Raw genomic sequence first — 15,512 nt, forward strand, 5'->3', positions numbered from 1 at the left:
AAATATCGTCCCATATTTCTTACAAAAAATATTTTTTTATAGATAAAATTATTAGAAAACAGATATCATAAATTCTGAAAAAAAAAAATAGGAAGAAACTTTTCTTTTTGATAAGTGCTGTATAAAATGAGGAAAATTTTCACACCTTTCAGAATTCTATCGAGAGTAGTTCACAAACAAAAATTGAATCTGCTCATAATTGTTCACAAATAAATAAGTGAAACAAAGCAAACAAATATACTGAAATACATTACCAATAGATAGACTGGAATAGATTTGAAGAATTCACATTTTCAGCAAAAATCCCTTAAAATATTTATATTCTTCTCTGAATTTGTGTTTTCGAACGTCATCATCAATCATTGATAAGAGAGGAATCGTCCCAAAAAAAAAAAAAAAAAAAAAAAAAAAAAAAAAAAAAAAAAAAAAAAAAAAAACCAATAATATTTTTTAAAAACGCAAAAAGAAGCAAACCTCTTACAGATCGCTTAATTTGCTTCAAAAATGTGAAAGTTTAATGATGAGCCAATGTGGATTAATTTCTAAAAACTAGAAAAATTTTCAATAAAAGCAATAATGCAATCATTTATTCAAGGTAAAAGCATGCTTCAACAAAGGAATTGTTCAAAGGCATATCAATTTGCTGTACAAAAAAATGTGTAATAGGTTAACTTGGGCATGGACAACCAAGAATATCAAAGAAGCCGAATCAAAAATATCGAGCAGAAACAATTTGTGAAGTTGAAACATCCTTCAAGAATAGACAAACAATATGCTTCAAGCACTTTTGGCTCATGCATCGCAAATATCCTTTTATTTTCTGCTTTTGCGCTGTGAAAGCCTTTTTTTCATGTTAAACATTGAAGTGCATTGAACTAAAAAACGAATTCAAAAAATTGATTTCAATAGTTTCTGAAAAGGGGGAAATTATTTTCAATTTGTACAAGTTCTATTTATAACAGGTTTTCGTTTAATTTTATGTAAATTCATCAATTCACAAATCCAAAAGTTTCATCCAGCGCTCTTCAAAAACATAAATTCATAGTAAACATAAGTTGACATACGCTTTAAGAAAACCTCAAATTACTACGAATCAAATGAAAGCTTTATATGATTTATTTCTTTCTTTTTTAAGTTTTAAAAGAATTGATGTTGGTTCGCCATTAATAAATATTCATTACCATCGTTCAAAAACCCGGGAATTTTTCAAAATCCCGGACATCCATCATGTTGAAAGATCATCCAATCGTTCTTGACATTTCACTTTCATACTCGTTTAACAGTTAAATGATGTTCGAACTGATGATAATTCATATGTTAATGAAAGAATTATTCATTCTTTTTGAAAGAAATATGAGTTTATCAAAAATTATTTTTTTATTCTTTCAGTTATCGTGAATTGCATATTTCAAAAATTATTTCATAAAACTTGTTTTATCAATATTTAGTCTTACGAATAATTCACAATGAATGAAATCATTTGTTTCTATTTTAATTTGCTTTTTCCAACAAAATCCATTAATTGTGAAAATATTCTAATATTTGATAGCGTCTGATGAAATGAGGAAACAAATGGAATTCGAATAAAAGAATCAAACCTTTTAATTTTTTAAAAGATAAAATGCAATTTCTCTGGATTTATCGAATATCAAGCAACTAATTTCACGATGAAAAGCGTTGTTATAATAAGATCATGCTTCAAATAGTCTTCGCATTTTCATCATCACTTGTATCGTCATTGTACTCAATCCTCAAACATTTTCTCCACATTTTCTTTTCGCTTTTATTTCTATTTTCTTTTCTTGAAATATTCATCATAGCAATCTCATCATTTTCTTCAATTCTCATCAGTTTCAAAAATTCATTTCTAGTTCGTTTCTTTTTCTTCTTCATCAAAATTGATGCATCACTGATTGCTGAAGTTTTTTTTCTTTCTTCATCTTTTCCATTCTTAATTGTTTTGCCTTTTTAAATATCAGTATTCAAGTTCTCAAGAGTTTTTTCTTCATATTTCTTTTTCTTTGGAGAAAATCTTCCATACAATCGTTCTTTGTTTTTTTAAACACATAATGATTGGTTTCTTTCTGGTTTCCCGCTTATTCTTTCCAATACAAGAGCAGCTTTGACCGGCCACACACCTGTTTGTTTGAATGCATGCTTTAAATTTGATGGAGTTGTGGCTACAGAAAGTGCTTCTGGGAGAATGTCAAAAACAGAGGAGCGAAATGTGAAAGAAGAACGATCAGATGAAGTTTTGAAGTCGTTGTTGTACGTTTTTTTTTTAAACCTTGCAAATATTGAGTTATCGCACGGTTGAAGCAGATGAGTCAAATTTGGTGGAAATCTTTTGATGATGATGTTTCTTTTTCTTGCAAACGTTTCAACGGCTTCACTGCAGTGTGATGAATGATTATCCATTAGAAATAGCGACGATTTTATTCCTCCTTTTTTCATTTTTTCTTCAATTTGAATAAGCCAATTTTCGCACATTATTTTTTCGAATGTTTTCGTTGTTATCCAGCCAGATGAAGCAAATATATAGTTGATATTGAATGAAGAAAGTGTGAGAAATTCTGAAGGTGTTTTTTTTGCTGGCCAAAGAAGATATGAAGGTAAACAAGAGCCATCCGCACATACACAAAGGCATAAAGTTGTGTTTGAAGTTTTTTTGGTAACGCGGTAGAAGGGGGTTTCTGATTTTGCAAATAAACCACTTGTTTGCAAGAATTGTCTCCAAAATGGAGTGAAGTTTCGTCGAAATTAAATATTCCTGATGCACTAATATCATTGTCATTTACAATCTGATAAAGTTCTTCGAACCATTTTTGTATGGCACTTGATGATTGTGTAGATATTTATGCAGAGTCCAAAGGTTTGGAAAGCGCTGATTTCAAAACACTGCTTCTTTGAATCGTGTAATACGCTGCAGTTAAACCTGGAATTTTTATCTCTTCTTCGTCATGCAATGATTGCTCAAGATGCTCCACAATCTAAAAATACATCGAAAAATTAATTTCCTTGATAAAAAATAACAAAAACCATTTTGGGCACGTCCTTCACTCTAATTGTTTCACCTTTTGAAAGAAGAACAATAACTTGATTCTCAATTTTTTCTATTAAATCTTGTGTTATTATTGGTGGTCTTCCGTTCACTCCCGCAGGTCTTTTTTGCTTCTCTGCAGCTATTCCTCTGTACCACGAACCGTTAGAAATTGTGCCAGAATCGACAGCGACTTTCTTTGTAATCAAATGATCTTTTCGAAGTTCGAATATTTTTTGAGAAATTGTTTTCAGCCGCCTAATATCAGATGTGGCGAGTTCCTTTCTCAACTCAGGCAACGATAGTTCTTTTGTAATTGTCATTAATATGGGTTTATCATATGATCATGATTGAAAAAATGTGAGAATTAATATTGATTTCTTGTTTGTGCAACAAAAAAGGCAATAGTGCAGTACTCATTGAACAATAATAGTTCTTCACGGAATTGCTGGTATTGATTTTTTTTTGATTTCTTATTGAGAAATGAGCAAAAGATCAAATTGATTCTCTCAACAAGGCGAATTGAATTTTAACGAAAAATGATCTTTATTTGGATAGAAAATGAATATCGATACTTTACGGAAAATGAATATGTTGTTGAAAATGCTTTTGAAAGAGATGATCAGATTTCATTTTTTCTTGAAATCCGGGTTTTTGAAAAATTCCCGGGTTTTTGAGCGATGGTAATAAGCAAATCAATTTGGAGGATGAACATCGGCAAATGACGTCTCGCAAATAAATGACCAAACAAAAGCAAGTTATGTTTTTGAATTTTGTTTGGGCAAAGAAGAAAAGTAAACTAAAAGGTAAAGATGAATGAAAAAAGAAAGAAATAAAAAGAAAGAAAAAGACATAAAGGAAATAATAACAGAAGGGGGCTTCTTTAGATAAATTGCAAACATAAAACTAAATCAAGAAAGCACCTTCCATCGTTAATAAAAAAGGCTTGTATTAAATAAAAATACAAAATCAAACAAAATAAACACTTGTTACTTCAAATATCCTGACAACGCAGCAACAGAAACACAAATAACAACAAACCAATTCAAATACTCTCACAGCTTCGCTATCACAACCGCTGTGCCTATAATTGTAGACACTATTCTCAAAAGACAGGGTTAATTAATTAATTTTTTTTGCATAAAGAATAAAGAAATATTGGATAGCTTAACAGAATCGAAAAGACAAGAGAATACGAAGTATTTCAATAACAAGAAATCATAGGAAAAAAAGATATTTAAAAATAAGAAAATAAATATTTCGAGTCATGCTCAATGAATAAATGTAAATTGACAGACAAAAGATAAAAAAAGTGACCCAAGAAAAGAAAAAGAAGGAAAATCAGATTGCAAGAAAGGCAAGAAAACATAAGATAAATCACTAAAGCCAGAAATCATGCAAAATAGTTGATGAACACCGGAAATAATAGTTTTAACACATACAACTTTATAATATACTCAGCACAATTTTGCTAATACTTCATAATCACTCAAAACAAATACCCAATATATATAAAAATCCATTGAACAACTATTTAAAAAATGCATAATGTATAATGCATAACGAGACATAGCAGAACATTTTTATAATAATAATTAGAGACTCTATTAAGTTTGACGCGGCTCTGAAGAAGAACCAACATTAGCTTCAGCCTTGATAGAGCCAGACTGAGCAACAGAAACACCTGAATATGGAGATGGGGAAATGGACATTGGAGACTGATGGCTAACAAAGGAAGAGGCAGAGGCGGATATTGCGGATGCTGAAGCAGTCAACGAAGAGGAGGAGGAGGAGGAGGAAGATGACGATGCTGTAGAAGAAGACGAAGATGTTAATGAAAGAGGCGAAATAGTTGTTGAAGCAGAAGAGGTCGATCCGATTACACTGTTAGACGAGGCAACGTATGACGGAATAAAAGGAGGCGCGGTAGCGGCCAATGATTGCGGATGGTGGAATTTGGCTTGATGGGACGCGCCACTCAGCGTGCGCTGAACACCAGAAGGTAACAGAACCGAAGAGGGTGATGTTGCAGTCGCAGACGTTGTAGCTGACGTGATCGAAGTTGCAACTGATGCACCGGCTGGCATTGCAATTGAAGGAACAACTGAAGAAGATGTGAGCGATATCGGCATCGCTGTAGATGCAGAAGACGCTGCCATTCCTGTAACCGATGAAGACGAAGATGGAGGTGGAGGAGGCATATTTATTGGTGGAGACGGTGAGGGATATGGATTGTACTGTCCAGCATATGCAGGAGATGCATAAGAAGATCCCTGATGATAATGCGGATGCTGAGGAGGTGGCGAAATGCCCATTGGTGCCATCTGCATCCCTGGCTGCGAATACATATGGTGCGATAATCCAGTTTGAACGGTCTGCATTGTTGTTGGGTCGTATGCCACGCCCATTGTTGTTGACTGATGCCCCAGAGGCGATGGCGATGGTGAATAGGAAATCATAGGAGGCATCACAGATCCCTGAAGATGTGCCGTCATTCCTGCATCCACATACTGCTGCGATGGATGAACACCAATCGGTGTAGGAGATGATGAGGTCGAACCAATCATTGCTTGCTCCCCGCCATACATCATCCCGCCCATCATGACATTTTCATATCCATTTGTTCCCTCTGCTCCTCCCATTCCCATCCATTCCGCGCTTCTCATTCCAGTGTCTTCTTCTCCTCCCATCAAAAACCCTCCATAGTGTCCAATTGGAGGCACAGGTGATGATGAGTACGACAGATGCATTCCATCAATCTGATCAGGCGAAGTTGGCATCACAAAAAACATCCCATTCATCTGATATCGATTCAGCATGGATAAAAACTCGTCTCGCGCCTTCACTTCGTTAAAGCTTTGATCCGTATCATCCTCCATCTGATCCTCCGACTCGTTATATTCACCTGTCTCTTCTCCGATCCCATCACGAGAATTGCTCATTCGCGAAGATTCATTATGCTCATCAATGCTTTGATGCTTTTTGTCAAATTCTGATCCTATTTTTCCATCCTTTATTTCCTTCTCATTTTTATGTTTAAAATGATCATCTTCGCTTCTGCTTTCAGAAGAAATCATTGCTGCTTTTCTTCTATTTGCTGATTCTTTTCTACGTCTTCTTCGCTCTTTACGATCTTCAAACTCTTTCATTTTAACAGCCATCCAATATCCCATCAAACTGTCATACAAAATAACTCCGTCTTCATTCAAACCTCCAACTTTACCACACATTCCTTCTACATCCAAGTTTCCATTATTAAATAATTTTACCACACAAAAATAAGCATCGTATGTCAGCAAAGAATCACTTCCGGCTTGATGCATCTGTCCAACTCGTGCTACTGATAATTCATCTGCTAAATAATTTAAACTTCGTCGAGTGTGAGCAACAAGTTTTAAATCATATGTCCTTGGAAAGAACAGCTTCATAGTTGAAACAAATTTTGGTTGTGTCGGTGGTAGTGGAACATTTGTCAGTAGTTTCACAAGATATCCATAATCCGAGCTTGAATGGAAAGTTAACCATGTAACTTCATCATTTAAAACAAGCCCAGATGTCGTGAGCAAATCTGCAAAATAATGCACATCAATGCCGCCTCGTGCAAATTGATCAAAGTTAATACCCGCTTTTATCAGCATTGATATTGAATTTTCAGCACCACGATCTTCAGTTGGATTGAACTTAAAATTAAACTGCCACGTTGATGTTCCTTCGGGAAGTTCTCCTTTTTCATTTCCAAGTGTAATTCCCAACTGAATAAGCTTCAACTGATTTACATTCCTTTTCAACCGCTCATAACTTACATTTTTATTCGTTGATGGTGCAGGACGATAAACTTCTCCAGGAAATTCCGTATCCTAAAATAGAATATTTTTTCCGAACAAAGAACGAAGAATTAACGTGTGTCAATGATATAAAAAGAAAAAAATGATGAGCCAACCATCGCCACAACAGGATATTTTGGAAGCAATTTCTTTATTCTCTCAAATTCCTTATCGACATTGTGAGCCCACACGTCAACTATTTGATCGCTGTGCCCGCTGATCATTCGCTTAACTGCAGATACGTCGAAATTTCTTCGTTCCCGTTTATTTTGCCAAAGAATGGTTACTACGCCCATTTTTAGTATCTTCAAATTTTCAAGAAAAACCGATTTTCGAATACAATTAAAATATCAATAAATAGAGCGTAATTAAATGTTATATGATAAAAGTTTTTAATTACAACAATTTTAAACAGAAAATAAAACTATTAACTTTATTTATAAAAAAATGGAAAAATGATCGAATGTTTTCTAAATTACTCATATTATTTTCTTTACTTATCCTAATGCTCAATATCCTTCTTTGAAGTCCATTTGATAAATCATTTTCGGTGCCCACTTTTCTCCCTTTGCTTTTGCTTCTTCACTTTGTTCAAATATCATTCCTTCCTTGAAGAGTTGAAGGTTTTTCGAAAGTAAGTGTTCCATGTAATTATCATGCTGGGGAAGTCCTGATGTATGTGGAGTAAATGTAATCATGTCAGTTGATAATTCAGTAATAAGGGGTGAAGTTGCTGGCAAAGGTTCCTTCTCAAACACATCCAGCTAATTCATCAAAAAAAGAAATAAAAAGAAAAAAAATTTTTTTTAAAAAAAGTCATAATAAAAATAATAATAAGTGAAATTAAAGAATAAAACGTATTGACATACGACAGCATGACGGATGCATTTTCTCTTCAACACGTCAACCATTGCTGCTTCAGAAATGATTGATCCTCTTCCAATGTTAATAAACACGCAATGAGGCTTGCAGGCTTCTAACGGTGAAGGAATAGGCTTTCCGTCCTTGTCAATTCTTCCACCAAGAAGGTAATTTGTATCTGGAGTGGATGGAAGAATGTTAATTACAACATCAACTCCAGAAAGAAATGAGCGAAGCAAGCTCTGCTTTTCATCATCGTCTTCCAATGCAACAAGTTTCTGGAAGCACTGATCTGCAGGCGGCAAACGAGCATTTAAAGGAGATTCAACTTGAGGCGTAACTAATGGTTCTCCTTCTTTTCTATGACGACGGCACAATCCCCAAACGTTGCATCCGAGAACATATAAACGGCGAGCTGTATCCTGCCCTATTGATCCAGATGCCCCTAAAATACCGACTGTTAGTTGTGAAAGAAGTGGAAATGTTGTTGCGCATTCTCGAATAGAATAAGGTGATTCTTTTTTCATCTGAGCTTCTTTCAAAGTGAAGAAGTTCCTCTGTACAGCAATCATCATCGAGATGGCGTACTCTGCCATTCCTGGTCCAAACAATGCAGCACCTCTGGTTAATGCAAACGGAAGAGGAACAAGGTCTGGGGCATATGGGCATGGCTTCATATTCATAAAATGGTCAACACCAGCAAAAGTACTCTGGAACCAACGAAGTTTTGGGCAAGATTCTTGTGGATTTGAAAGAAGGTGAGCAATGTGAGGCTCAGCAATGACAACATCAGCTTTCTTCAATTCTTCTCGAATTTGGTCTTCTGGAGTTTGCAAACGATGATGATAAACAATTTCAGTTTCAAATGGAAATTCTACTTCTTTCAAGCATTTTTCCAGTGTTGGTCTTAAACACGGAGAAATGGAACAAATGTAAAAGTGGAATTTGACCATAGAATTGAGAATTGCCTTCAAAAATCGATAAAAATTCGATCAAGCTCCATAACTTATAAAAAAGATATAGCAATTGAAAAACATTTTTTTTTCTAAAAATATTTTAATGTTGACTAGGAAGGAAAGAAAAGCATGAAGTGAATAATTTTAATTTATAATTAGCAAAATATGGTCAAGAGAATGATGAAAGTTTCTATAATTATTTTTTTAGCGTGAATTAACTGCATTTAACATCGCATTAATTCTCGCCATTTCATCCGCAGATGAGATGAACAATGGCTTTGCCACAGGTGCATCGCAAGACCTCATCCCCTCGCAATTCTCACTGAACCTCTCTAAAGGATCGATCACGAGTGCCGTTGGCCTCCTCTTGAACATGTCAACAATCTGCTTTGTCTCGTCAATCGTCTCCATCAGCGCCATCCTCCCAAACACCCACAGCCCCAGGCGCACCCGTGAGACAGCCACGACCCACCGGCGGACGTCGCGCAGATGCCCCGCGCTCGCCCCGCTCCGCACAAGCGACACGAGCACATAGTCCTCCTCCAGCCCTTGGAAGCGGTCAATTGTTGTCACTTTGTGCGGACTGCCGTACTTCGGATTGACTGCACACTCTTTCTCTATCATCTCCCTCAGCAGCGCCTTCTGCCCGTTATACGCTGCAAGAATCGCTATGCGCTTCGCAGGGTAGCCCAGCAGCCGCATGTACTTGTACACCTCCACCACAAACTTCGCTTCCCCGAGGTTCTGATAGAAGAACTGCACACTCTGCGTCTCCCCTTTCCCTTGATAGTCTCCAACATTCACAAACTGGTAGTCAAACCCAAATCCTGCATTACCCACTCCAAATTTACCTTTCCTCTCAACGACAGCCGGCAGATCGCCCAGGCGATCGTACCGCCACCGGAACAGATCTGCAATCGACGCTCTTGTTCTCCCTTGTTTGTCCAGCTGAATGAAGGGAACACCAAAGCGAATGAGACGAGAAAATAAAGATTGATCAAAATGGCAGAATTTGGAGAGGCCCATGTTCTGCACCACAGGCGGGAGCTGGTGATGATCGCCGATCAGAATGATCCGCTTCAGCCGGCAGCCTCCTCTGTATTCTGAACTGTCTCCGTCTCCTTCTCCTGCTGTGCCTTCTCCTTTCACTTTTGCTGTTCTCTTCTTCTTCTTCTGCAGGCACATCGCAATCATCGCCTCAATCTCCAGCACCTGCCCTGCCTCCTCCATGATGAGGGTGTCATACTCAAACTGGTCGTTTATCAGCTCGTCTCTCACCATCGCCGCGTGTGTGCACGTCATCGCCACCACTTTTGCGTGTCTGCATAGAAGATGCCTCGATCTGTCCCTTTGCGAGGTGAAGAGCTCAAATGGACGGCATTCACGCACAGAGGAGAAGATGGAGGCAATGCACGAGAAGAGATGCTGAGAGATGCGGTATTTGGAGAGAGGGGGGAGATTGCTGGGGAAGAAGAGGGGCTTGAAACGAGGGTAAGGCAATTGTGGTGGTTGTGAGGCTGTTGTTGAATTAGCAGATGAAGAAGCAGAAGCAGAAGCAGAAGAAGAAGAAGCAGAAGCAGATATAGAAGACGATGGCTGATGATGAATGATATTCCCTTCTTCATCTTCGTCTTCCTCAGACTCGCCTTCAATGTCCATCGCAGCTGGATCTTTCTTTGCCTTCTTTTTGACTGAAGACGCATCAGAAGAAGAGGAGGAAGAGGAAGAAGAAGAAGAAGTTAACGGCCGAGGTTGCATGTTTTGCGCATCCTCTTCTGGAACCATCCCAAACCCAACATTCTTCAAGTAGAAATAGTTCTCCTCAAAGAACGCTTTAAATGGAAAGTCCTTTTCAATATCGAATTCTTCTTCTTCTTTCTGTTCTTCTCTTTTCTCTGTCAAAGTTTTACTTTCTTCCACATCCATTGCTGATGCATCAATCTTTCCAGTATCATCTTTCCCTTCCTTCCCCTTCTCTTTCCCTTTCTTCTCTTTCTCCTTCTCCTTCTCCTCCTTCTCAATCACCCTCAAGCATTTCTCCTCATACTCCCTCCACAACTTCCTCACATAGTACTCATAGAAATACTCTGCGCTCTCACAGCTCTGGCTCGCCTGCTCTGCTGGCCCTCCCAGCGACTTCACCAGCCTCTTCACAACATCCAAATACGACAGCCTCCTCCCCAGCATATGCAATACCCTCCCTTCCCTCGTAAAGTCCTGCTTCAGCTCCAGCAGCTCTTCCCCGTGTCCCAGTCTCAGCAGGTACCGCTCGTCCACCACGCCTCTTTGGCTCACCCGCTCGAAGATCTGGTTCAGCCCGTGGTTTGAGTGCGCCATCAGCACAATTCTCTCCGTCGGGTGCGAAGAAGCTAACAATGACACAACATTCGCTGTCACTTCGGTTTTGCCTGTGCCTGGCGGGCCGACAACAAGTGTTAGACCGTGTCGAAGGCTGCTGTGGATGGCAGAGATCTGAGAGGGGGTGAAGGGGGTGGTGTTGAAACAGAAGGAAGAAGGAGAAGCGGGAGAAGAAGAAGAGAGGGAAGAAGAGTAAGAAGAAGAGGAGGAAGATGGATTTGAATAAGCAGGAATAATTGGATATGGCATGGGGGACATTTGCATTTGAGATGCCGAAGAAGCAGCAGAAGAAGAAGAATAAGAAGAAGAAGAGGAAGAAGCAGAAGCAGAAACAGCCGAGGCAACAGCAGAAAATGCGAACAATGAGTCATTCACAGATGCTTCAAGTGGAGGAGGATAACGCTGCACATGAATTGTGGCACCCTCAAATCCAGATACTTTCTGTGGCAGAGGTTGTTCCATTGATAGGCGATAGAACCAGCGGTGAGGAATAACATTGGAAGAAGAGGAAGAAGAAGAAGAAGAAGAAGAAGAAGATGATGATGATGATGATGATGATGATGATGATGCCATTGTTGATGGAACTGTATTATTCAATCCAATTTTCTCGACAAGACTCGAATAAGCAGAATCTGCTGCTGGATCGTCTTCGAATGTGATGTTGGCGTTCTTGAAGGATGCTCTGATGTGCTCATCAGACACAAACACATCACCAAAGTCAATCCAATTTCTGTTCTCTGAAGAAGAAGAGGAAGAGGAAGAAACAGAAGAAGAAGAAGAAGAAGAAGAACTTGCAGATGATGATGAAGCTGTTGAAGAAGATGAAGATGTTTTTGTCTGTCTTGCAATCAGACTCGTCAGCAGCTCAATTCTCCTGTCTTCTCTCATCTCTGCCTCCATTCTCTTCATCCTCTCCTTCGGCGTCTCTATTTCTTCTGCTGATTCACCTTCGTTTTTCTCTCCATTCTTCGTCATTTCTTTCTTTTCCTTCTTATTCTTCTTTCCTTTCGCTGCAAGTTTCTTTTCTCTCAACCTCTTCTTCTTCTTCAGCTTCTCAATCTCTCTTTGCCAGCTCAGAAGATTTCCTTTCTTTTCTTCCTCTTCCTCTGCCTCCACTTTGTTGGGTGTGCAGGCTGAAGGATTGGCAATTCCAATGAGAATGTCATTCATCCAATTGGGAATGCAAAGAGAGGTTGAAGGAGAGGAGGAAGAAGAAGACGACGACGATGATGAAGCAGAAGAAGCAGAAGAAGAGCTAACAATTCCTGTGCCACTTCCTCCTTCCACATCTGACTCAAGAAGCAGACTGCGTATCGTCTGCAGCACCGCCTTGAAGTTGTTCTCTTTTGCTCTCCTTCTGATGACAAGATTGAATGTCTGATATGGATTAACCACTGGCGCATACAACTCATCAATATCATCTTCCTCTCTTTCTCCTTCTCTTTCTCCTCCTCCTCCATTGCCTGAATCAAACGCATGCTGCAAGCTGTACTCACTCGCCCCGCTCAGCAGCTTCTTCCGCTTCTTCTCCATCTCCAACATCCGCTTCCTCCTCTTCCTCCTCTCCTCTTTCTCCTTCTCCTTCTCCTTCACTTCATTCATGTCCCTCTGATATTGATTCGCATCCACAAGCGCTCTGAAAATACGGATATTCCCTTTCAACTCCACTCCTCGTGTGACTTTCACCTTCTGCCCAGCAAAACTGGCAACGCCCGCTTTTTCTGCATCGACAGCAGCAGTCAGAAACTCCGTTCGCACGTTGCCTTCTTCGTCTTCGATCTCCACAATCTCTGCCCCTCGCACAAAGGATACCCCATGCTTCAGACGGAAATCGGATTCTTTTAGTTTTCCTCCTTCTTTATTTTCTTCTTCTTCTTCTTCTTCTTCTTCTTCTTCCTCTTTCCCTCCCACACTCACCAGGAACACCACATCGTGTCTCTTCATCTCGTCCCACTCGCTTCTGGCTGCCTCGTTCTTCACCTGCGACAGATCCACCACAAACTCCACTTTCACCATCGAAGGCGCAGATTCGCCCACATTTGCCTCAGACACATGCAGAACAGAGAAAGAGGAGAGAGGAAGCGCCATGCGCGACCAGCCACGGAACGAGACGGCATTGGAAGAAGAAGATGAAGAGGAAGATGAAACGGAAGAGGAAGGGATTAAAGCAGAGGAAGATGCTGATGAAGAAGAAGAAGAGGAGGAAGAGGAAGAAGAACCCGCTGATAATTCATTCTCTCTCTTCCTTCCTTTCCCTTCTTTCCTCCTGCACACAGCATCCACCCTTTCAATCGCATCCTCCAAGTCCTCCCTCACATTATGCGCAGCCTCCAGCCTGTAGAGTGTATACTGCCTGAGCAAATAGTCTCTTAATGACAGAAACTGCAGCTGCATCTTTGGCAGCGTCAGCACTTTGTCCTTCACCGCGTAGCTGCGGGCAGGGAGAACAAGACTGTCCCACAGCTGCTCTTCGGTGGGGAACAAGGGCATCGACTTCACAAGAAGCACTTGCGACTCCCGCCGCGCAAACTGCTCGATGATCAGGTCGACAAGAAGAGAGGCTGAAGAAGAAGAAGATGATGATGATGACGATGAGACAAAGTAATCGTTTGTATTCTGTTTGCTCAGATGCAACTTGGGAAATGGCAAAGGATATGTGTGCTGCAGAGGCTTCAAAAAGGAAGGCAGATGAAATTGCTTTGAATGTTGTGCTTTTTCTGTTGTTTTTTCGCTTTCTTTTTTATCTTCCTCCATTTTCTGATCACCCTTTGCTTGAGAATTCTTTCCTCCTTTCTTTCCTTTCTTCTTCTTCGTTTGACTTTCTTTCTTCCCCTTCTTCTCTTCCTCTTCCTCTTCCTCTTCCTCTTCAACATCCATTCTTCCTTCTCCTCCTCCTTCTTCCTTGCTCTCTTTCTCCTCTTTCTCCTCTTTCCCTTCCTCCTCCATCCACTCGCTCGCATCAACCACCTCCTCCTCTCCCACCACACCCAGTTTCAGCGCCATGTGCAACAGCGTCTCCTCGTCCAATCTCATCAGCCGGCTACGCATCTCCTCCTTCGCATCCACCCCTGTCACATGCGCCGTCCCAATAGACAGCAGCGCCTCTTTCGTCTGCCGCCGCATCCTTCTCCCACCGGAAAGCGCGCTGCGCAGCTGAGACAGAAGCAGCAAGTGGTTGTTTTGCTTTAAATCGGAGTGATTGGCTTCTTCTGAGGCTTTTTCCTTTTCCGCTTTTGCTGCTTCTTTTTCTCCTTCTTCTTTTTCTTTGGACTTCTCATTCTTTGTGTCTTTCTTTTTCTCTTCTCCTTTCTCTCTCATTCCTTCAATGAAGCACATCTGCTGCAGAGACCCAATCCTCTTGAAATGGAGTCGCTCAGCCTCTACATCAGACAGAGCAACGCCTCGCGTCTCATCTAGCTCGAAGAACAGATAGAACTCAGTGAGATTGACAAGCCGGGTAAAAGACGAGTTCATTTCCTCGGAATTGCTTGCGCTTTCCCCAAATTCCTCTTCTTCGTCAAATTGATAGAGCGCAGAATTGCGGCAGGCAATGAGGAAATGACGCGAAAGAAGAAGAGGCCGAATAAACCGCCGAATCGGAATCATTGACAGTAAATCAATGACAATATCAAGAAATCTTTCACAAACTTCAATCATGTATGGAACTTCATTGAATGATTGTGGATTATCTCTTGTTTTTGAACAATGTTCTAAAAGAAGCTCGTGATTGATGGATGAAAGAATCTTGAAAAATTTTCCCAGCAAAGTAGGGAAAAATAATGTTCGAAGATTCCATTCGTGTATTGAAGGAGATGGAGACGGTGGTGCAAAGTCCGTATTCAAATTTGGTTTTAGAGAATGAGGAGTTTTCTTTGCCTGATTCCATGATGAAATGCTTGCAGACCATAACTGTTGAAGTGAATGTGAAGTGTTCAGTTCGGAGATTCGTCTGGAAAGCGGAAGAACTCTCCAGATAGGAAGCGAAAGGAGTCTGAAAATATTCAATATTATTTGATAGATGCAAAATATAAAATTCAAAAAATTGAAATATCAAATACCTTAAAACAGAAGATGATATGACTTCGTTGTCTGTGCTGTGCAAGAGCCTTGAAAAGAGCAAAAGGTAAGACACAAATTGTTTTATCGAAATTGGCTCGTTGCAACATTGTATCAAATAAAAACGGTTCAGAAATTGATGAACTTTTAAAATTTTATCAGATTCTTGTTCGTTAAATTCTTTTATAAATCAAATGATAGAGGAAAAAATGAAATTATCAAAGAAAAAATTGATCAAACGAAAAAGTTGGCCATCGAAATCGTTAAGCAAATCAACAATTTCAAAAAAGCGATCTAATGTGCAATCCGGGTCAAATGAGTTCCACCAATCTGGTAAAACACTCTTTGAAGCCGAAGATCCATTCATTAAAATATCACAAAAAAACACAAATAAAAGTGATATTTCATATGGGATAG

At 39.6% G+C, this 15,512-nt stretch overlaps 3 protein-coding genes across 3 annotated transcripts; all 3 read right to left on the bottom strand.

Moving 5' to 3' along the window:
- Positions 1–3,790: 3,790 nt before the first annotated feature.
- On the bottom strand, positions 3,791–7,142 carry MONOS_481 (putative CCR4-NOT transcription complex, subunit 7). Its single transcript, XM_067874907.1, has 2 exons — positions 6,981–7,142; positions 3,791–6,897 (listed from the first exon to the last, which is right to left on the bottom strand). Exons 1-2 carry the CDS (start codon positions 7,086–7,088, stop codon positions 4,648–4,650), a joined length of 2,358 nt encoding a protein of 785 aa, XP_067733870.1. The 5' UTR covers positions 7,089–7,142; the 3' UTR covers positions 3,791–4,647.
- Positions 7,143–7,221: 79 nt separating this feature from the next.
- On the bottom strand, positions 7,222–8,725 carry MONOS_482 (putative D-isomer specific 2-hydroxyacid dehydrogenase NAD-binding protein). Its single transcript, XM_067874918.1, has 2 exons — positions 7,734–8,725; positions 7,222–7,628 (listed from the first exon to the last, which is right to left on the bottom strand). Exons 1-2 carry the CDS (start codon positions 8,676–8,678, stop codon positions 7,374–7,376), a joined length of 1,200 nt encoding a protein of 399 aa, XP_067733871.1. The 5' UTR covers positions 8,679–8,725; the 3' UTR covers positions 7,222–7,373.
- A 42-nt stretch (positions 8,726–8,767) lies between these two features.
- On the bottom strand, positions 8,768–15,503 carry MONOS_483 (intron-binding protein aquarius). The gene is made up of 4 exons (XM_067874928.1): positions 15,336–15,503; positions 15,098–15,275; positions 12,347–15,030; positions 8,768–11,776 (listed from the first exon to the last, which is right to left on the bottom strand). Exons 1-4 carry the CDS (start codon positions 15,460–15,462, stop codon positions 8,886–8,888), a joined length of 5,880 nt encoding a protein of 1,959 aa, XP_067733872.1. The 5' UTR covers positions 15,463–15,503; the 3' UTR covers positions 8,768–8,885.
- Positions 15,504–15,512: the final 9 nt, after the last annotated feature.

Source organism: Monocercomonoides exilis, assembly GCF_001643675.1.
Source record: "Monocercomonoides exilis strain PA203 chromosome Unknown scaffold6-2077815, whole genome shotgun sequence".
In the NCBI taxonomy this organism is placed as follows: Eukaryota; Preaxostyla; order Oxymonadida; family Polymastigidae; genus Monocercomonoides; species Monocercomonoides exilis.

Coding starts and splice junctions, on each gene's coding strand:
- MONOS_481 (XM_067874907.1), bottom strand. CDS start 7,088: ATGATCAGCGGGCACAGCGATCAAATAGTTGACGTGTGGGCTCACAAT. Junction 6,898..6,980: donor AATATCCTGTTGTGGCGATG/GTTGGCTCATCA, acceptor ATTCTATTTTAG/GATACGGAATTTCCTGGAGA.
- MONOS_482 (XM_067874918.1), bottom strand. CDS start 8,678: ATGGTCAAATTCCACTTTTACATTTGTTCCATTTCTCCGTGTTTAAGA. Junction 7,629..7,733: donor AATGCATCCGTCATGCTGTC/GTATGTCAATAC, acceptor TTGATGAATTAG/CTGGATGTGTTTGAGAAGGA.
- MONOS_483 (XM_067874928.1), bottom strand. CDS start 15,462: ATGAATGGATCTTCGGCTTCAAAGAGTGTTTTACCAGATTGGTGGAAC. Junction 15,031..15,097: donor ATATCATCTTCTGTTTTAAG/GTATTTGATATT, acceptor GAATATTTTCAG/ACTCCTTTCGCTTCCTATCT. Junction 11,777..12,346: donor GGTGCTGCAGACGATACGCA/GTCTGCTTCTTG, acceptor CTTCTTCTTCAG/AGAACAGAAATTGGATTGAC.